Genomic DNA, 21,851 nt, shown 5'->3' on the forward strand with positions numbered 1-21,851 from the left:
CTGCTGACTCATGTCCTATAATTACCCAGTCGCTGAGTCTTGTGAGTCACAAGACTCAGCGACTGGGTAATTATAGGACATTCCTATTGGGACACCACAACCTCTAGTCTTGAGCAGCCAGTCAAACTGCATACTGGGCAGTAATAACACACTGAGCTGCATGTGGAATACAGGTCTACCCTCGGTAGCACGACATCGGTTACACGACAAACCTCCGATGATTAGTAGACAACGATCCAAAATCCCCTGACACGTGAAATGCGTACATTTAAGTCCGGATAGTAGATAATACTCATTGATATACGGCAAAAATTGGAACCCTTCCCCCGGGTTGTCTACTAAGGCCACCCTTTCTTTTTTCGTTGTTTAACGTCCGCGCCCGCGTACCTTTTTGCCTCCGACCTGAAAAAAAAACAAGAAAGTAGTAGTACCAATAATATGCGAAGTTGTAAATACATGATTGTGTAGTTTCACAGTGTGCCGATCATGACCTTAAACTTATAATCTTGCCTCCCGGGCATGCCTTTGTCTTGTGTTCTTTTTCTTTTTTTGTTGGCTTTTAAATATCGTACGGTGTGTGCCCTAGTAAAAATCCAGATGTAATGAATTCATGACATGCTAACTCCATGCTATGTACCTGTTTTGTTGGATTCATCAGGCATGTGCTCCAATGTACCATCAAAGAGTGTTGTTCATGCCTGCAAGTGCCGCTAGACCCAGAAATATTGTATATATATCGCATGCTTTACTGGTCAAAATGTTTGATTGGGGTTTCCAGTTTTTGGAATGGGCTTTTGTTTTTTTTCCGCCCTCCCGCGTACCTTTTCGCGAAAAAAAGGACGTTAAACAATGAATTAACAAAGGGTGGCCTAACGAGGATAGACCCTAAGACATGTGATGCAATCACGTAGCTACAGCAGCAGCAGCAGCCGTGGCAGCGGCGGCACCAGTTTGGCAGTGGCGCCGGGTGAATCTGTGGCTTCAGTTACGTTAGGATTCGGTCGGTATAACGTATAAAGCACAGTCGGATCGGTGTATAGAACAACAGGCAGCACCATGTGCAGATCATTCGATGAATGCCTTTCTCATGAGTAATGTCTTGTACATAAGCTCTGAGTTATGATAAAGTTCACAGCGAGCTTCAGACATGCAGGCCTGTGATAATGGCAAAATTCCCATCGCTACATCAGTCACGCCTATGATAGAACCATTTTTGAATTACTAATCTAAATAGTTATGTGCATAGTATTAGTAGTTATCTTGCTTGGCTACAGTGTACAGTGTCAGTGTGTTCCTACCTCAGGGCACGTGGCTAATCATCGCAGCTGATGGCATGGTGGCAGTATAGTATGAAGCATTCACGGCGGATATGCGGAGACTAAAACAGGTGTACCGTACATTGTGTACTGTACATTGTGTACTGTACATTGAAAGACGTGACAACAACTGATGAGCCATGCCCAGCCCAGGAATGCAGCATGCACCCGAAAGTACTGAATTTGCCTGTCCTCGATCCCTGTCGAGCTAGATCTTGGGCAACTTCACAGCACCGTTCTCGCCCTGCCTCCGGTGGTTCCTCCGTTGCAACTTTTGAAGAGTTTCTTTTGACAACTTCCTGCTGAAGAAGGAGTGTATGGCATTCACTGGCAGCGTCATATCCTTCAGCTCGTACACATTTAGTTTGTTGTACGTGGAATCAAACACGGCAGCCGCAGGCTTCCTCTTCATTTGCTGCTGGGCAATCACGTGACGCACCTGCGGTCCGGGAACACTGACCATCGGTCCTGGTGTTCTCAGAAAACCATTCATGTAGAGCGTATCGTCAAATGGTTTGTGCGCAAATGATTTGTGGCGATCCAGCAGATGTTTCTGCCGAGATATCGGCTTTCCACCAGCCGCCTTGCCCTGCATGCCGGTGAGTCCACTGTCAACTTGGCTAGGTAGACTTGGCCAAGAAATAGTGTTGACGATTGATCTGCTTTTCCTCTCCTTTCCTACTTGGTCGTGTGGTTTTCCTTTCTTCCCGCTAGCTTGTTCTGTGTCCGCTGCTGTATTCTGAGGACGTACACTCCCCCCACCAACAAGGCCATGTCCAGCAGCAGCAGCTGGCTGACCAGGACTACTTTTCATTTTCTCATTTTGCTCAGTTGCAGATGGTGCTTGCTGGGATTCTTTGACCTTGCTCGTCGCCGTGCTCGGTGGAGTCTGTCGAGAACCAGCTGGGGCTGATTGGTGTGCGGTGGCCGAACGCCGAACACGAGACTTGGCAAAGCGCGGGCACGGCAGAGTTCTATTGCAGTCCCGGGCACGGTGTAGCAAATCGCAGATAGTATCCTTCACGGTGGAGTCAGTTTGTCTGAATCGCCGTAACTTCTCCTTTCTGGACAAGTCTTCCAACTCACCGAGAGCTTCTGCAAAACTTGTCTTTTTTGCAGACAGCCATTCCGTATCCATATTGCCGATAGTAGGCTTATATAGCTTATCATGAGGTCCACCTTGTGCCTTCCTGTTGTCAGCGGGGAGTTTCACAGACTTCCCTTCAAGAAGCCCGTCTGTACCTGCCATTGCACTGGCAACACGGTCGAATACGCTGTCTTTTACGGCGCGCCCGTTGCTAACGTTAGTACGGGCGGCGGCACCAACAATGGCAGCATTCGCCATCGCAGTCGCGGCGGCGAGGCTTTCAGCTATATTGTCTGTGTCGTTAGTGGCACTCGTGGCGTCCACACCATCAGTGATATCCGCAGCATCAGTGATATCCGCACCATCTGTGGTGCTAGCACGGTCAACTTTGTCGGTTTTGGTTGCACGTTTGGTGCTCTCATTTCCACCGGCAACCGCCGCATTGTCAGTGCTCATCATGGAGTCAAACCGCTGAAAGCCACTGGGTTTGGCTGTCCAGCCAGGATGCAGGTAAGCCAACGTGGCCACATCCGGTGGGCCTCGCGGATGCTGGAACGTACCCGGCTGGTCGAGTGCCCACGCACACTCCTGGCCAAACGAGCCAATGAAGTCGCCTTCAAGTGTCCACAATCGCACAGATGTATCATCAGAGCCTGTCAAGAGCTGGAACAGACGTGAAACATAGAAAAACACGCACACACGCATACATGTGTCTCAGTCGGTAGAGCATGAGACTCTTAATGTCAGGGTCGTGGGTTCAAGCCCCACGCTGGGCGCCAAATGTTGTCTGCCCTAAGGACGAACTACCTCTCCACTTTCGTCCCGCCACACAAACAAAGGGTCTAGGAAAGTAGTGGTTCTCTATTTCTAGAGAGAGAGAGAGAGAGGTTTTCTGTAATGCACTTCAGGACGACGGGAGAACTGACAGCTGGCAAAAGGAAACATATCGGAAATTGGTGCCCTCATCAGCACAAAAAATGGTGTACTCGATATAAGCACACAACGTGGTGTACTCGATGTCAGCACAACAAGGTGCACGTGTCAGCAATACAACAAAGCAGCGCAGCAGCATGTACGGGTCAGCAGCATGTATGACACAGAGACACAACTACAGCAGCAGGTACGACAAAGAGACAACACGTGCAGCCACATGTACAACACATGCACACACACACACGCGCACACACGCGCATGTGCACACACACACACAAACACACACACACATACATTCACACATACACACACACATTCACACACACACACACACACACACACACACATTCACACACACACACACACACACACACACACGCACACACACACACACATTCACGGACACACATTCACGGACACACATTCACGGACATATGCAAACACACATATGCACATGCACATATAGTATACGTGCGGCAGCACTAGTAGAAGCAAGCAAACTACAAAAGCAACAGCAACAATGACAGCAACAGCGACAACGGCAGCGACAACAACAACCACAACTATACCAACGACAACAACGGCACCGGTAGCATTGCACCTTTCCGGCATGTACCTTTATCATGCTATGACATCATGCTATGACATCATCATCAGTGCCATTGTAAAACAAACCATCCTCAAATGTGGTTCACATGACATGAAAAAGGATTAGTAGAGTAGTGAGACCTCAACCTACCAAGGAACGGTGTTCCATTAGTTCTACACAATTGATGCTCTTTGTATGCGCCTGCCATTCACACATGATCTCTGGGTCAATGATCTCGTCAAACGTGTCTTCACCATGCGGCAGTGGAGCCGTGCCGAAGCGAGTGATGTCCCAGATACCGACGTAGCCATGTGAGCTACATGTCACCAGGAACTTGTCATTGTCAGGGCACGCAATCCTCCTCACCACCTGGGTAGAGTGGGTATGAAAGAACACAGCTGGGCTATCATCATTCTGCGTGCTGTAAGTCTACAAAATTAATGTTCGACCCATTCGAATTTCGGCCTCCCGGGGCTAAAACACATTTCGGCTGCATCAAATTTTCGACCCATACTGGTGCCGCCTGTATACATGGTATGCACTGCCACATTGAACATTGGAAAAAAATTCGCCTGCAACAAATTTTCGGCCAAACATGACCAGGCCGAAAATAGCCGAAAATAGACATGCACCGAATATTTGTTGACTGACAGTACCTCTGCGACCCCGTTATTAGTACAATTATGTCATAACAGAGAGTCGAGGAATACTTTAGTATGCATACATATGTTGTAGTACGTTATTTTGTGTACGTCGTGTGTAGATCTACGTCATGTTGGTGCATGCGCGTGTTGCTGTGGTGTGAAAAGCTGTCTTCGTCTTGAGTTCAGTGTGTCTTCGTCTTGAGTTCATGATGTGTTCGTCTTCAGTTCGTCATGTATAGTTGTGGTTCCGTCGTCTTGTCACAAATATAGTCTTCTAAGGCTGCGTTTACACGACAACGCACGGCCAGTTTTCCGTTTTCAGTCCCGCATTTCTTTTTTCGTTTTCGTACGTTTACACGATCAAAGCCGATCCGAGGTGGTCTCCGTTTGTACCGTTTTCAAGCGTCTACACGAGAGCAAAGGATCCGCCAAAGTTCGTCATGTGCCAAGTGTTGCCGTGGAAGCACCAATCACACTCAAGTAATAGTTGAAAACAGGCACACGACAACACACGTCACATGACGAAAATTGCAAAAACAATTTTTTGGATTGTCGGATCCGTGTAAACGGCCGAAAACGAAACAAACGTGACGGAAAACGAGGCCAGCACACCGTTTCGACCTGGTTTCGACTGTTTACACACCCAAATTTATCCGGCAGAACATTTCCGTTTTCAAATTCTTCCACCTTGGCCAGCGTTTTGGTTTTCTTCCGTTTTGGTGTACAACTTTTACGTTTTGCTCCGCGTACCGTGTAAATGAAATACATAATCCTACACAGTTGCGAGGGCATGATGCTCTGATCAGGCCCGAGGTCTGTGAGTGATCTTGCCCGAGGTCGCGACGCCCAAGGGGCGTAGCCCCGAGGGCGTCGCGACCGAGGGCAAGATCACTCACATGACCGAGGGCCTGATCAGAGCGGCATGCCCGACGCAACTGTGTAGGATTGCGCTTCAGACAAGGCCCACCTCACAAACAACAAGGCCCAGTGGCAGTACAGTACGTACTCAGTAGAGAGATTCAAACAGAAAGAAAGCCTTGACGGCAAATGAGTTGATGTCACATTGTGTGCAGTGACCATCACAAACAGCTATCTGTTTGGTCGGAACTTTCCAGTTTTGAGATGAAAGTATTCAAGTACAGTGAAGGCAGTAGTAACGTTAGTACCAGTAATATGACGGATTCGGAATAAACCCGTTCTTCGAGTTAGATGATTGCCAGAGTAAGGTTCAAATGCGAGTGCTGAGAAGCTGCAGCCTTAGCCTGTTAGGGCAGGTACAAAATGTACTTGTGGAGGTCTGCTTCCCTTGTGTACGTTTCGCCGCGAGAAACAGGACCAGCTGCAAGGTCGGTTGGCGTTTCTGGTCTCCTTGCAGACGTTCAAGACAGTAGTGAGTATATAATCATTTTGGAGAAGGGAGACAAATTTTTAGTCCTCGTCGTCGGAGATGTTGCCCAAGGCAAGGACTTCGAAAAATGGTAAATGCGCATGTGCGGCGCGATGCTGTACGACTGCTGTTCTTGACCGGCTGAGCGGTCAAGATCGACTGATCTTGACTGCTTATTCTGGCCGCTCATTGGCCGTCTCCTGGCAACAAGCACGTGCCATGTCTGAACCATGGATCCGAAAGGATTTCGTTGCGTTTTCGCCCCCAGCGTTGTCGTGTAAACGCAGCCTCAATGTAGTTATCGTCGTCCCATTTGTACAAGTGTGGAGATGACACGGGACTGGGAGCAGGCAGAGAAAAGCGAGTACAACATTGGTGGCAGCGGTAATGGAAATTTGTAAATCTCAACTTCTGGATTCGTCCTGCATGGCCTTCGCTCCCAGTTTCCGATGTCATCTCCAGTCGTCCTATCGTCAGTTTCATCCGTCTTCAAGAAGTTCGTCCGTCGTCCTCGTCCTTCATCATTCGTCTCTCCCGTCTCTTAGCAGTCGTCGTCACTGGTGGTCCCGGACACGACGTAAAACTGTGCCCAGAAGAAGAGGAAAGGAAAAAGAAGGATGGATGGTCCCGGACACGACGTAAAACTGTGCCCAGAAGAAAACCTGAAAAAGAAAAGAAAAAAGAAGGATGGATGGAAGGTGAAGAGAAGAAGAAGAGGCTGCAGAAGTGAGGATGTCGACGCTGAGCAGCGCTCCTGGAGATGGTGGACGACATGGCAGACGGCGTGAGGAGTTTCGTTGGTGAGAGGGTACGTGTGTTGTGAACGTGAGGAGTATGTGAGTTTTGTATTTTCTGTTCTCCCAACATTTTGTTCTTTATTATTTGCTCTCCTCGAGGGTAAAGAGGCGCCCGCACAGCGCGTGTGTTCTGTTCTTTTTTTGATTTGCTCTTCTATGAGGATAACTAGAGGCCCCCACAGAGCCAGTGGATTCTGTTCTTTTTGTTATTCTTATGATTTGTGCTCTCACATTTTTAGAATTTTTGCGTGATCGTGAGGTGGTGTGTTGAGTGCAGTAGTTTAGAGTTTTTGAGGTTATCAGTTCCCACACGTGTGACAGCGATCGTGGCTGGTGTTCTGGGTGGGCGGACAGAGTTTTTTTGAATGATCTGAAGTGCAGGCAGAGGTATTTTATTTCTGGGTGTGACGGGTGTGGTATGATTGAGTGATTTGTGTGATCTTTTCCTCTTTTTACTCTGTTTATTATTAGAATCGAGGACGATTCTACTCTTGGGAGGGAGTTATGTTGTAGTACGTTATTTTGTGTACGTCGTGTGTACGTCATGTTGGTGCATGCGCGTGTTGCTGTGGTGTGAAAAGCTGTCTTCGTCTTGAGTTCAGTGTGTCTTCGTCTTGAGTTCATGATGTGTTCGTCTTCAGTTCGTCATGTATAGTTGTGGTTCCGTCGTCTTGTCACAAATATAGTCTTCTAAATGTAGTTATCGTCGTCCCTTTGTACAAGTGTGGAGATGGCACGGGACTGGGAGCAGGTAGAGAAAAGCGAGTTACAACACATACATGTATGTGTATCACGATTGTGACAGGGGATGAATTAGCCGCGTACCGTACGGTGTCAGGGGCGGCCCCCGGCAGCCACAGGATGTGGTTTTGGGCCGTGCAGGATGTAATTGAAACAGAAATGCGGCGCTGCTTTCTGACACACAGGTCGGATTTCTTTGACCACGGCTATAGTATACGCTTTGTAGGATCAGCTTGGTCCCGACCCTACATCCCAGTTACTAGTACACCAAATACAGGGTTACTCTGATCTACCCGTGCATGAATCCCGTGCATGAATCCCATGCATGAATCCACCCATGCATGAATCCCATCCATGAATGCATGCATGAATCGGAAATTGCATGAATCCATGAAGCCTTGCATGATCCATGCATGAATCCCATGCAGGTACATGTCTGCAGGGACAAACCACTTCAAATACCAGTAGTCTGCCCAATACCCATACACAACATCTATCCCACGGGAACCAGAACTCATCAGCTGAGTTGCACACTTTTTGGTATATTCTATGCCCGAGTTGTGATGTTACACTGCGAAGCCCCAGGCCTGCGTAGTGCATGGGTGTGTGGTATTGTAGAATTCTGTCGTGTGTCAAGAGCTTAGAGTGCTCTCGGAGGTGTATTACCAACATCTAGTGGACAATCATGGTGACCCGGGCATAACAACTATGATGGTTAAACACAGTGGTTTAGAATCCAGACAGCGTTATGTAGTAATGGCCACAAGGCACAAGAAAAGGATCATTAAAAGAGGGACCAAAGAGAACCGAGCCGCTCCATATTAACCAGCATAGGTACTCACTCCATGAATACGCGGTGCCATGAAGGCGTCCCAGAATCCATTGCGTATGTTCCAGAATAGCACACCACCACCCATACCGCAGGTTACCAATGATGCTGGTGCTGGTACTAGCAGGTACATCATCAAATCAGACATCAACACCACATTAGCAATCCATCGTCCTTCTAAGGGACGGGGTCATCAGTGTATGTGTGTGGGTGTGGTGGGGGGGGGGGGGGGGGAGTGAATGTGTGTGTGTGTGGGGGGGGGGGGATGTGTGTGTGTGTGTGTGTGTGTGTGTGTGTGTGTGTGTGTGTGTGTGTGTGTGTGCCTGCTTGCATGTCATCAGTGTCCTTTGAATTTTCCAACCTCAAAAGTGGCAAGGAATAGTTTGCCTGTGCAATCCAATGCGCGTACACAGCTGTTTTGACTGCAACGTTATATCCATCACTTTACATTGACGTACATTCAAGATATCAAAAACATGGGAAAAGCTGGAATGAAAAACGCTAACCCCCCTTTTTTGTCAATTTTCAAAAGGATCCCAAATACGAATCAGCTCACTGAATGTTTTCAGTTCGCACCGCACGTATATCTCTTCTATTATAATTCCTTGAGTTGAGCAGGTTTGGCATTCCAACTCTTCATATAATGGCATCACAGGCACGTAGCACCGCCGTTGGAGGTGGTTCCGCCGAAGCGGGTCCGGGGGCTTCCCCGTGGAAAATTTTGAAATTAGAGTGCAAAATCCTGCATTCTGGGCACTTTGGGCACTGTGTTAAAAAAAGTGATTCGGCCAAAGCTGGACTGGCCGGACCGACTGCTGCACCCCTTCATGCAGCGTTGTATGAGTAGAGTAAAACCTGGTGTAAGCGACCTCTCGTTTTAGCGACCACCTGCTCTTTTAACAACCGTTTTTCCATGCCGCACAGACAGTTCTACACAGCCACTGTGGGACCTGGTTCTAAAGACCACCTGGCTTTAACGACCGCTTTCCCTTGCACCGTGGGGTGGTCGCTTAAACCAGGTTCTACTGTACCCTGTAGCTCACGGTGTAGTTATGTCCCATATAGTGGCGGTGTATCAGCTCTTCTATTGCTTCTACACTGACCTGCATCTGCCTTGTTCTCTGCGTGCAGGCGCGTGTTCAGAAAGGTCATGCCCGTCACTGCCAGCGTGCCCTTGGCAAACTCGTGGATGCTCTCGTCGATGCCGAGAGTGTCGGCAATGCTGTGCTTGGCGTACAGCTGGCCGGAAAGGATGTTCCAGATGCAAACGCTGCCGTCATACCCACCTGCCACAGAGAAGGAGGGAGGCATGCAGATGAACTTACCATGTGGTTAACCGTCGATGTGTTCAGCCATGCAGGTACTCACCAGTATGCTATCCTAGTCACACAGACTCTCACTGAAACAGCTTAGCCGAGTTCAATATGCTTACGAAGTACATGCTCACTTAAAAACCACCCTCTCTACCAACCACTCTCTCTCCCAACCACCCACTCTCCCAACCACCCACTCTTACAACCACCCTCCCTCTCTCCTAACCACTCTCTCCCAACCACTCTGAGCCACTCTCTCCCCCAGCCACTCTCTCTCCCAACCACTCTCTTCCCCAACCACTCTCTCTACCAACCACCCTCTCTCCCAACCACTCTCTTCCCCAACCACTCTCTTCCCCAACTACTCTCTCTCCCAACCTCTCTCTCTCTCTCTCTCTCTCTCTCTCTCTCTCTCTCTCTCTCTCTCTCTCTCTCTCTCTCTCTCTCTCTCTCTCTCTCTCTCTCTCTCTCTCTCTCCCCCAACCAACCTCTCCTCCAAGCACACACCCCCTCTCTCTCTCTTTCTCAAGGACCCTCTCCCCCACTGAGCACCTTCTCCGCCAAGCACCCGCTCTCCCAAGCACCCTCCCCCAGCCATTCTCTCTCTGCCCCAACCATTTGCTCTCCCAACTACCCTCACACATTAATCACCCCCATACCCCTAACAACCCCCCCCCCCCCATCACCAACCACCCTGGCATCACCAACCAACCTCATACCACCAACCATCTTCTCTCAGTACCAACCATCTACTCTCAGAGGAAGTTCTACATTCAGTATAGAGCTGTCCAAGTCCTCCCCTATATGTATGCTGTAATGCTGTGTGCCAAAGCAGAACTAAATTTTAAAAGTTGTCTGATGATTGCGAGAGCATGAAACTGGACGTAGCAGCAAACAAGCTTTGATTGTCTTTGTTGTTCCGTTCTGTAAAAGTCTCCTGTAATAATACACACAGAGCATGGCCTTCATACTTGATGTGCAGCATGAATTGAGGCAGTAGTGACCCAGTAGCTTACCGGTAGCTATCAGGTAGTTTGATCCTGCTGTGACACTTGATATCTCCGTTGTGTGCCCCTTATTCAATTTGTCATCTTTCCACATTTCTTCAGGCAGTCGAGGGATTCCTTCACCCTTGCGTAGGTCCGAGTGAATGTTTATGTGAGGGTTGAAGCCGACCGAAACGAGTTTCAAACCCACCTTCAAATTGAAAACCAGTGGTCAGAGAGGCATAGACCAGTGGTGATGTGTGTGCGTGAGCACGTATGCACCAGGTACACGTCGTGTATGGAAAGGCATGCACGCGCACAGACTGACATCAAGCCACCGCCCAGTGCGGGCACAATTCCCTCACTTTGCAAATGAACTCAAGGTGCTCTCTGTATGCTCTCCGCATGCTCACAGGTTCATTACCGGTTACAGTGCAATCTTATAACCTATAATGTATATGTATATGGAAACACGTGTACTGCTATACAACATTACTTTCACCCAACCAATGTGGATATATAGTGCTGCACAGGTGACACACTATTGACGTGTTGAAAGGACTCGACAGGATTGTAGACAAAGCGACATGGCGTGGTGCTGCGGCCCCTCCCCTTTCAAGTTTACCCCCCCCCCCCTACATTCAAAATGGAAGACGCCACTGAACAATGCGTGGTTCGACTTGCTGACATAGATTTTCCACCTACGCAAGCTGATGCACTGCGCGCATGCAGGCACCAGCGAGTAGACCACTGTGGTCCGGGTGCATTGCTACGGCTGAATATATGTGTATGTGTGTGGCAACAATCCTGCATGTATCATCATGGCTATGTTCCATGTGTGGACTGCGGTAATGCAGATTTGCCGCACACCTACAGTATGCACCATGTCACTTTGTTCTCAGGAACCCGTCTTCAATTCCACGCCGGCTACAACCGCATTTTTTACTTCTCTAAACAGATAAGATATCAGCAGGCACTCAAATAATCTCCCATGCAGTGCGACTTACTGGACTTAGCCTGACTTACGTTGATCCGGGAAAGAGCCAGTGCGTTGACTTCGTCAATGAAGTCATGTTCACTGTCTTCGCGTTTCCTGCTTTTCTCTTGGGACTTGTCTCGTTCGTGTAGTTCCATGGTGGCCAGGTGTTTGGAGCAGTGGTAATTCCACATCTGAGTGCAAACACAAGTACCGAGTGCATATTGTGCATGCACAAAAGTGACACATGTGCACAACTTTGCAAACACACAAGAGGAAACAAGGAAAGCCTTCCGAATGATCTAATGTAAAGCCATTTTTTCAAAGTTCATCTCCCTAAACTTGTTCTTTAAAGAATTCATCTCTCTATTGCCGTCAACCTTGCAGAATGCAATCAAAATGATCACTGATGGCCTGAGCTATCCAACCGGAATGGGATTTCCCCCTCTACATTTGCAGTTCAACTAGTCACTGAGAGGTGGTGCCTGTACACTGTACACCGTACCTTGACTTGGCCATCCCTAGCCTGTACACTGCACACCGTACCTTGACTTGGCCATCCCTAGCCTGTACACTGTACACCGTACCTTGACTTGGCCATCCCTAGCCTGTACACTGTACACCGTACCTTGACTTGGCCATCCCTAGCCTGTACACTGTACACCGTACCTTGACTTGGCCATCCCTAGCCTGTACACTGCACACTGTACCTTGACTTGGCCATCCCTAGCCTGTACACTGCACACTGTACCTTGACTTGGCCATCCCTAGCCTGTACACTGTACACTGTACCTTGACTTGGCCATCCCTAGCCTGTACACTGTACACCGTACCTTGACTTGGCCATCCCTAGCCTGTACACTGTACACTGTACCTTGACTTGACCATCCCTAGCCTGTACACTGCACACCGTACCTTGACTTGGCCATCCCTAGCCTGTACACTGCACACCGTACCTTGACTTGGCCATCCCTAGCCTGTACACTATACACCGTACCTTGACTTGACCATCCCTAGCCTGTACACTGTACACCGTACCTTGACTTGGCCATCCCTAGCCTGTACACTGTACACCGTACCTTGACTTGGCCATCCCTAGCCTGTACACTGCACACCGTACCTTGACTTGACCATCCCTAGCCTGTACACTGTACACTGTACCTTGACTTGGCCATCCCTAGCCTGTACACTATACACCGTACCTTGACTTGACCATCCCTAGCCTGTACACTATACACCGTACCTTGACTTGGCCATCCCTAGCCTGTACACTATACACCGTACCTTGACTTGACCATCCCTAGCCTGTACACTGTACACTGTACCTTGACTTGGCCATCCCTAGCCTGTACACTGCACACCGTACCTTGACTTGGCCATCCCTAGCCTGTACACTGCACACTGTACCTTGACTTGACCATCCCTAGCCGCTGTGAATAGCAGACTGTTGGCCTCGTCCAAAGCCATGGCCGTAAGCGACAGGCCGCTGTGTGCATTCTTCAGTTCTGTCTGTCTTACACCGGAATACAGGTCCCAAACAGCAATGGTGGAGCCTTCACATCCGGTGATCACCTAGATACACAAAGGAAGAGAAGAAAAATGGCTGAGGCCGGACACAGGTAGCTAACGTAAGTCCTCGCCAAGTGAACAATCGCCTGTTGCACTATGATGAGGAAAACAATCCACATACGGAGCACAAGTATCCGCACGTCATCTGGACCGCCCATATTTGTCTGCATTTTGTGGAAAACTGAAGCGTAGTCTGCGTCACGTCACCGGTCCGAATTGGGTTTCTTCTGCCTAGCAAAGTTGAAAAGAGCTCTTCGGCATGAAGCTCGGTAAACTTGAATACGGTCAACTTGAGGGAGTCTGGTACGTGACAGTAAAAGGCTGCAATCCAGCCAGGTTAGAGTCACTGCTCTAAAGCTATGTGTAGGCAAAGACTCGAGGCATAGAGCATAGAGCATAGAGCATACAGCATAGAGCATAGAGCATAGAGCATAGAGCATAGAGCATAGAGCATAGAGCATAGAGCATAGAGCATAGAGCATAGAGCATAGAGCATAGAGCATAGAGCATAGAGCATAGAGCATAGAGCATAGAGCATAGAGCATAGAGCATAGAGCATAGAGCATAGAGCATAGAGCATAGAGCATTAGAGCGTTGAAAAACACACCATAGTCCTATGGACTTTAAAATGCATCCAACGCGTATCAAATGGTTTGGGTAACTGCGCTTGAGCATATTATGCACGTGCGTGAAAATCAGTGTTCCGCAAAATAGCACATGCCAGGAGGCATGACAGTAGTGGGAAAAGTTTGGGAACAATGCCCGGCACAAACAAGGAAGGTTTGGAAACACCGACACGCGCAAATAAGGAAGGTTAGGGAACAATGCACACCGTGGCACAAACAAGGCACAAACAAGGAAGGTTTGGAGACACCAACACGCACACACCAACACGCACAAACAAGGAAGGCTTGGGAACAATGGCGCACACAGAAAAGGCAGACTTGGAAACACGGACACGCACGGACAAGAAAGGTGGCATGACATACCTGTGCAAATTTCAGATTGTACTTGATGCATTTGACTGGACGCTCGTGGCTGTTATGCTGCGAGAAGCAAACAATAACATTGAAATGTATAATAACATTGAAATGTATAATAACATTGAAATGTATATTTTAAAGCCACGCTTTGCATAAGAGTCAATCCGAGACGGACTTTTCCAAATCCGCAAGAATTATGCTTGGGTAGATAACTAAAATTAGTGCAATAATGTTAGGATCAGGCACTGCCTGTAACTCTGAATCACATACATTTTGTTGGGGAAAGGCTAGAGGTATGGCATGAGATGTCACTATTTCCACTTAAAGCGGAAAAAAGAGTAGTAATATTTCCACTAAAATTCTCCCGAAAGGTGCCCAGTGGACCGAAGTGCCAGTAACTTCAGTGTCTGGATAACTGAGGTATAAATGCATCGACACATGTGCAGATTACTCGCTTCAATAGAGAGGCACATTCTCTAACTAAAGCACCATGGCCAGGCAAGATAACAGGAAACAGATTGCACGGAAAGGGTCCGTTCAAACAGGATCTTACTGGCAAGTGCAGGAAGTCTCGGTCTGACAACGGCAGCATGGCCAGGCCAGTACCACTGGCAATCGCTACACACCGATCATACTCGTGATAATTGACCGCCGTCAGGTCGTTGTAGATGCGATGCTCGCCTTGCCGCACAGTGAGAAGCAGTGAACCTTCGTGCACCTCCCACACCTGTGTGCACATTTCAGCACCAGATCAAGTGCCAGCTCAAGATAACGACATGACTTCCTGATCCGACTTCCCGATCCGACTTCCCCACAACCCAACCGTGACACAGAAAATGTAATAGAAAATTCCTTAATACAAAAGTAAAACGGTACTGTCGTGGATATTGAAATCCGGTGGAATGACCGTGGCCGGCGCCCTTACTGCCGTAGCGCATATACACACTATAACACTGTAAAAATGGACCAGCAGTGGTCACGGCTGAACGGCCAGCGCCCCGTGGCCGCTTGACTTCTCAATGGATTTCAATGTCTACAACAGCATTTTGTAGCAACACCCACTAACGTTACAGTTAAGTCGCATGCACATGCAAGCCCAGTAGACACTGCTGTTACACTGGATTACTGTAAGTCAACAAATATTCGGAGCATATTTATTTTCGGCTATTTTCGGCCTGGTCATGTTTGGCCGAAAATTTGTTGCGGCTGATATTTTGGTTTTGCAAAGTTCAGTGTGACAGTCACTGTGTAGACAGGCGGAAGCAGTACAGGCCGAAAATTTGATGCGGCCGAAATGGGTTTTAGCCCTGGGAGGCCGAAATTTGAACCTGCCAAAAATGTGTCGACGTACAGTGCTTACGTAGTGAAGGGTATGCCACAGTGTAGGGTGTGCCACAGTGTAGGGTGTGCCACTGTGACAGTGCAGGGTGTGCCACAGTGTAGGGTGTGCCACAGTGTAGGGTGTGCCACAGTGTAGGGTGTGCCACAGTGTAGGGTGTGCCACAGTGTAGGGTGTGCCACAGTGTAGGGTGTGCCACAGTGTAGGGTGTGCCACAGTGTAGGGTGTGCCACAGTGTAGGGTGTGCCACAGTGTAGGGTGTGCCACAGTGTAGGGTGTGCCACAGTGTAGGGTGTGCCACAGTGTAGGGTGTGCCACAGTGTAGGGTGTGCCACAGTGTAGGGTGTGCCACAGTGTAGGGTGTGCCACAGTGTAGGGTGTGCCACAGTGTAGGGTGTGCCACAGTGTAGGGTGTGCCACAGTGTAGGGTGTGCCACAGTGTAGGGTGTGCCACAGTGTAGGGTGTGCCACAGTGTAGGGTGTGCCACAGTGTAGGGTGTGCCACAGTGTAGGGTGTGCCACAGTGTAGGGTGTGCCACAGTGTAGGGTGTGCCACAGTGTAGGGTGTGCCACAGTGTAGGGTGTGCCACAGTGTAGGGTGTGCCACAGTGTAGGGTGTGCCACAGTGTAGGGTGTGCCACAGTGTAGGGTGTGCCACAGTGTAGGGTGTGCCACAGTGTAGGGTGTGCCACAGTGTAGGGTGTGCCACAGTGTAGGGTGTGCCACAGTGTAGGGTGTGCCACAGTGTAGGGTGTTCCACAGTGTAGGGTGTTCCACAGTGCAGGGTGTTCCACAGTGCAGGGTGTGCCACAGTGTAGGGTGTGCCACAGTGCAGGGTGTGCCACAGTGCAGGGTGTGCCACAGTGCAGGGTGTGCCACAGTGCAGGGTGTGCCACAGTGCAGGGTGTGCCACAGTGTAGGGTGTGCCACAGTGTAGGGTGTGCCACAGTGTAGGGTGTGCCACAGTGTAGGGTGTGCCACAGTGTAGGGTGTGCCACAGTGTAGGGTGTGCCACAGTGTAGGGTGTGCCACAGTGTAGGGTGTGCCACAGTGTAGGGTGTGCCACAGTGTAGGGTGTGCCACAGTGTAGGGTGTGCCACAGTGTAGGGTGTGCCACAGTGTAGGGTGTGCCACAGTGTAGGGTGTGCCACAGTGTAGGGTGTGCCACAGTGTAGGGTGTGCCACAGTGTAGGGTGTGCCACAGTGTAGGGTGTGCCACAGTGTAGGGTGTGCCACAGTGTAGGGTGTGCCACAGTGTAGGGTGTGCCACAGTGTAGGGTGTGCCACAGTGTAGGGTGTGCCACAGTGTAGGGTGTGCCACAGTGTAGGGTGTGCCACAGTGTAGGGTGTGCCACAGTGTAGGGTGTGCCACAGTGTAGGGTGTGCCACAGTGTAGGGTGTGCCACAGTGTAGGGTGTGCCACAGTGTAGGGTGTGCCACAGTGTAGGGTGTGCCACAGTGTAGGGTGTGCCACAGTGTAGGGTGTGCCACAGTGTAGGGTGTTCCACAGTGTAGGGTGTTCCACAGTGCAGGGTGTGCCACAGTGCAGGGTGTGCCACAGTGCAGGGTGTGCCACAGTGTAGGGTGTGCCACAGTGTAGGGTGTGCCACAGTGTAGGGTGTGCCACAGTGTAGGGTGTGCCACAGTGTAGGGTGTGCCACAGTGTAGGGTGTGCCACAGTGTAGGGTGTGCCACAGTGTAGGGTGTGCCACAGTGTAGGGTGTGCCACAGTGTAGGGTGTGCCACAGTGTAGGGTGTGCCACAGTGTAGGGTGTGCCACAGTGTAGGGTGTGCCACAGTGTAGGGTGTGCCACAGTGTAGGGTGTGCCACAGTGTAGGGTGTGCCACAGTGTAGGGTGTGCCACAGTGTAGGGTGTGCCACAGTGTAGGGTGTGCCACAGTGTAGGGTGTGCCACAGTGTAGGGTGTTCCACAGTGTAGGGTGTGCCACAGTGTAGGGTGTTCCACAGTGTAGGGTGTGCCACAGTGTAGGGTGTGCCACAGTGTAGGGTGTGCCACAGTGTAGGGTGTGCCACAGTGTAGGGTGTGCCACAGTGTAGGGTGTGCCACAGTGTAGGGTGTGCCACAGTGTAGGGTGTGCCACAGTGTAGGGTGTGCCACAGTGTAGGGTGTGCCACAGTGTAGGGTGTGCCACAGTGTAGGGTGTGCCACAGTGTAGGGTGTGCCACAGTGTAGGGTGTGCCACAGTGTAGGGTGTGCCACAGTGTAGGGTGTGCCACAGTGTAGGGTGTGCCACAGTGTAGGGTGTGCCACAGTGTAGGGTGTGCCACAGTGTAGGGTGTGCCACAGTGTAGGGTGTGCCACAGTGTAGGGTGTGCCACAGTGTAGGGTGTGCCACAGTGTAGGGTGTGCCACAGTGTAGGGTGTGCCACAGTGTAGGGTGTGCCACAGTGTAGGGTGTGCCACAGTGTAGGGTGTGCCACAGTGTAGGGTGTGCCACAGTGTAGGGTGTGCCACAGTGTAGGGTGTGCCACAGTGTAGGGTGTGCCACAGTGTAGGGTGTGCCACAGTGTAGGGTGTGCCACAGTGTAGGGTGTGCCACAGTGTAGGGTGTGCCACAGTGGCTCAACTCTTATCTCCCATTATGGACTTGTACAGATTGCCCATTGTAGCAATGGCTACACAACCCGTGCTCAAACATGCATTCTGCGTGCACATCTGCACACACTCATAAAATCTCACACACACACACACACACACACACACACACACACAGCTCTCTTCCATATCACCAGTGTCTTACTCTGATTGCCATGTCCGAAGACATACTAAGCAAGTGCTGCTCAGACTCGTTGAACTTGAGATAGAGCACGGCGCTGTCATGCCCCTTCAACACCATCGCGGGGCGTGCAGCCCGATGGATGTCCCAGAGGCGGATTACCCGATCCAGACCTCCAGTCGCAATGAAGCTGTTGCGCCTGTTTGTGGCCACAGCACAATGCAGTGTAGAGTAGTGTGGTGCAGTGTAGTGTAGTGCAGTGTAGTGCAGTGTAGTGCAGTGTAGTGTAGTGCAGTGTAGTGTAGTGCAGTTCAGAACAAGACACCAGCATGGGGTTATACGACAGACAAAGTACCGCTGCATGCACAGATGAGGACCGGCACAAGTACAAAACAGGTACACAACAAAATGCCATCACCCATCCAACAAACACCCAGTTGGGCAACCATGTCCATTTGTGTGATATACAATGTGTACATGCATCATGCTTGTGCAGACGTCTGTACGGATATTTCTAAGCTATCAACAGAAGGAAGACAGGAGGGAGAGGGGTATTACAGTCCATTCATCGGAAACTGGCCCGCTGGCTTTTGAAAGTCGGATTTGGGCCGAATTGAGGATCAAAAACCCACTTTAAATCTCAAAAATCTGGGTTTTGGATCTGCTTCTCCATACATTTTGCCATGGCATACCTGTCCTAATTTTGTAAAACCTGGCTGAATTTCTATTTCCCTGTTCTTGGACTTTTCTGGCCTCAAATGTGGCAAGGAGTAATTGCACGGGTCACATAATGCAGGATGTACTGTTGTTTTCACGATATCTACAACTATGTGAGAGAGACAACAAAAAGTTAGGGTGCCAGTTTCCAATGAATGGACTGTAGGGTACCTAGAAGTAGCAGGGTGAGGTGGGGAGGGGGGTCCCTGAATGAAGTAGGCACACGTGCCCCGCTTCTACGTGTTCGTGAGTTTACAAGGCCATGTGCATTCAACATGACTGACTCGTCCTATGAGAGGTTAAGCAATTACATCATTAGTTGAGGTGCTTTGGCAAAGTCGCAGCACAGCGCGTGCTAGCGATGCGCTAGCAACACACTGCCATGTACATAGCGCCCATGGGCGGTTCCGCTGGATACTTTCCACCCATAAGTTATTCCGGAAATCTGCTGAAGCATAATCATGACGTCTTTCGCATAACCTCCATCGTCTACTGGCATGATAGCTCAGCAAGACGTATTTTCCGGTCAGAGTACTACAATTCTACAATGATTCTAACTGTACTTGGTGCTCTACCATGTTCACACTCACTCCAGAGAAAAGTCGAATGACATCACACCCTGCTCAATCTCAATGATGATCTTGTTCCTGGCAATTGGGTGGGAGAGCGGAACTGGAGCCTTCCCTCTGGGCTGAATGGTAATTGGAAAATTCACATCAAGAATGGCAGAGAGAGGAAGATAGCGAGAGATACACAGTTTATGCAGGGCGTGATCAAGGTGCTCAAAATTTGACATGCGATATAGTTAAGCTGAAGGGAGCGCCATCTGACACAACTGCTTGCTTGCAAGCCTTCCGTCGCCACGGCGACCAACTGTTGCCTTGTACAGTTTGGTGCAAGCGTTCTAGTCAAAAATACTCGCTCATCAAGTGATGCAATGATAACGATCGCTAACCGTCGGAATAACTCTACATGGTCCCATGGAACACGGCCACACCAGACGTTTGGTAAGCATGTGTGATGGCTATGTCAGGCAGTTGGCTTATTCAAAGTCCAGTTAGTGGGACCACAGCCATTCAAGGCGTCACTGTTAACAGTCACAGTCCAACATCACCTGATGCTCTACTTGCTACACATACTTACCAGTTTAAGATGTGGGATGTCATCCAGTTCAGCTAAAAGCTTCATATTAGTGATCCGTTCAAAATTCACCATCACCAGTGAGGCATTCTTGTCACAGCTGACAGAAATGACATGACCCGTGCTGTGTACATAGCCAACATTCATTGACCAGTCATCATGGAACTTCCAACGAGAGAACTTCACCTGAAGACACGACGTCGCAGCATACACCACTAAACACTATGCATGTCACACAGCGCACTCTGTTACATGTACTACACTCTACAGTGCCAAACAGTGGAATCCGATGCCCTGATGTATCATGCACACCGCAGTGTAAAGTGCACGACCCCCCCCCCCCCCCCCACACACACACTCAAACCTACCCAGCCAAACCCACCCACCCAAACCCACACAAACCCACACAAACCCACCCAAACCCACCCAAACCCACCCATCTGAACCCACCCACCCTACTCCTGACGAAAAAATTGCCATCATTTCCTCAAGATACATTTGATACCAGACATTTCATATCCGGAGTATTTTGTGCACATAACCACTATTCAATGTGAAGAAGAGGTTGGTGCGACTCTGGCGTTACTTGGGGAATTGTGTGTTGCTCCCTACATGGGACCTCGCGGTTTTCCTGCCGACAAGTGCAAGTGAGAATTCAAGTCGGCAGGAAAACCGCAAGCTCCCATGTAGGGAGCAACACACAATAACCACTATTCAGCTTCACCAAATACAGCAAAAAAACTTGCCTGAGCAACTGACTGTGCAGATCTTACATGTAAATCGGGGTCCGGATCTTAGTGGCCCCAGTGTAACATGGTGTAATGTGCAATAAACAGTCAAATTTTAGACAGTGGTCACTTTTCCTCATGTATTTTAGATACCATCCGGCCCTTGGAATGATATCACCATAATGATGTCGTCTTGTTCCTGCAATGATATCACCTGGCCCCCGATCCAGTGCAAACAGAAAGCCCCCCCCCCCCCCTCCCCGCCCTACTACAACTAACATGTCCTCCAGCCATAGCCTTCTTGATGTGGATGCTCTCGGGCAGTCTGCCCAGCTTGCGTGGGATTCTCCATTTGGCGAGTGTGTTTGCAATGTGTGGAAAGAGTAGGATACTGACGCAGCCCAGTCGGTCTCCAATCAACATTGTCAATACTGGTATTCCTGGCTTGAGGTACACGCACAGACACGTAGCCACAGCTTGAAATCCTGTTATCTGAATGTACAAATGCGTTCACACGTACATACATACATACATACATACATACACACACACGTACACAACACACATACACGTACGCATACACACACACACACATACACACACAAAAACAAACAAATACACACACACATACACGCACACAACACACGTACATGTACGCATGCAGACAACATACATACATACATACAGTCCACACCTACAATGTAGCAAACACGGTACGTGACTTCATTTACTCAGTTTGAAAACGATCCGCTTGACTATCAACATGCAAAGAGCACAGCACTTGGCATTCACAGTGTAGCCTCAGGTTGACACTTCCATCAAAGTGATAGCCGCACTACTATCAGGGAGGTACTACCCAGAAACTAGAAGACAGTCAGGGAGGTGAGACCGGGAGCAGTACTGACATACTCGTATAACAATTGCAGAGAGGACAACAGGGATAGTCACTGCAGGCCACAAAGTGTACGGTGGACATAATTTTAATTAAGTGTAAGGGTTCCTTGAAAGCTAATGTGGGCCATGTTATATCATCTGTTC

General features: G+C 49.5%; 1 protein-coding gene across 3 annotated transcripts in view; it reads right to left on the bottom strand.

Moving 5' to 3' along the window:
- Nucleotides 1-1,068: 1,068 nt before the first annotated feature.
- The window catches only part of LOC135809302 (WD repeat-containing protein on Y chromosome-like), a 42,760-nt gene continuing 21,977 nt past the window's right edge, over nucleotides 1,069-21,851 (bottom strand). For all 3 annotated transcript variants that reach the window (XM_065322630.1, XM_065322632.1, XM_065322631.1), the window contains 13 exons: nucleotides 21,093-21,305; nucleotides 20,089-20,271; nucleotides 19,536-19,636; nucleotides 18,253-18,427; nucleotides 14,704-14,877; nucleotides 14,157-14,213; nucleotides 13,006-13,170; nucleotides 11,649-11,792; nucleotides 10,653-10,833; nucleotides 9,427-9,609; nucleotides 8,337-8,443; nucleotides 4,076-4,294; nucleotides 1,069-3,066 (listed from right to left, as the gene is read on the bottom strand). In XM_065322630.1, coding sequence (XP_065178702.1) covers nucleotides 1,525-3,066; nucleotides 4,076-4,294; nucleotides 8,337-8,443; nucleotides 9,427-9,609; nucleotides 10,653-10,833; nucleotides 11,649-11,792; nucleotides 13,006-13,170; nucleotides 14,157-14,213; nucleotides 14,704-14,877; nucleotides 18,253-18,427; nucleotides 19,536-19,636; nucleotides 20,089-20,271; nucleotides 21,093-21,305 — 3,444 coding nt within the window. In that variant the 3' untranslated portion in view covers nucleotides 1,069-1,524. The remainder of the gene's footprint in view (nucleotides 3,067-4,075; nucleotides 4,295-8,336; nucleotides 8,444-9,426; nucleotides 9,610-10,652; nucleotides 10,834-11,648; nucleotides 11,793-13,005; nucleotides 13,171-14,156; nucleotides 14,214-14,703; nucleotides 14,878-18,252; nucleotides 18,428-19,535; nucleotides 19,637-20,088; nucleotides 20,272-21,092; nucleotides 21,306-21,851) is intronic.

This window comes from Sycon ciliatum, chromosome 2 (genome assembly GCF_964019385.1).
Source record: "Sycon ciliatum chromosome 2, ocSycCili1.1, whole genome shotgun sequence".
Taxonomy (NCBI): Eukaryota; Metazoa; Porifera; class Calcarea; order Leucosolenida; family Sycettidae; genus Sycon; species Sycon ciliatum.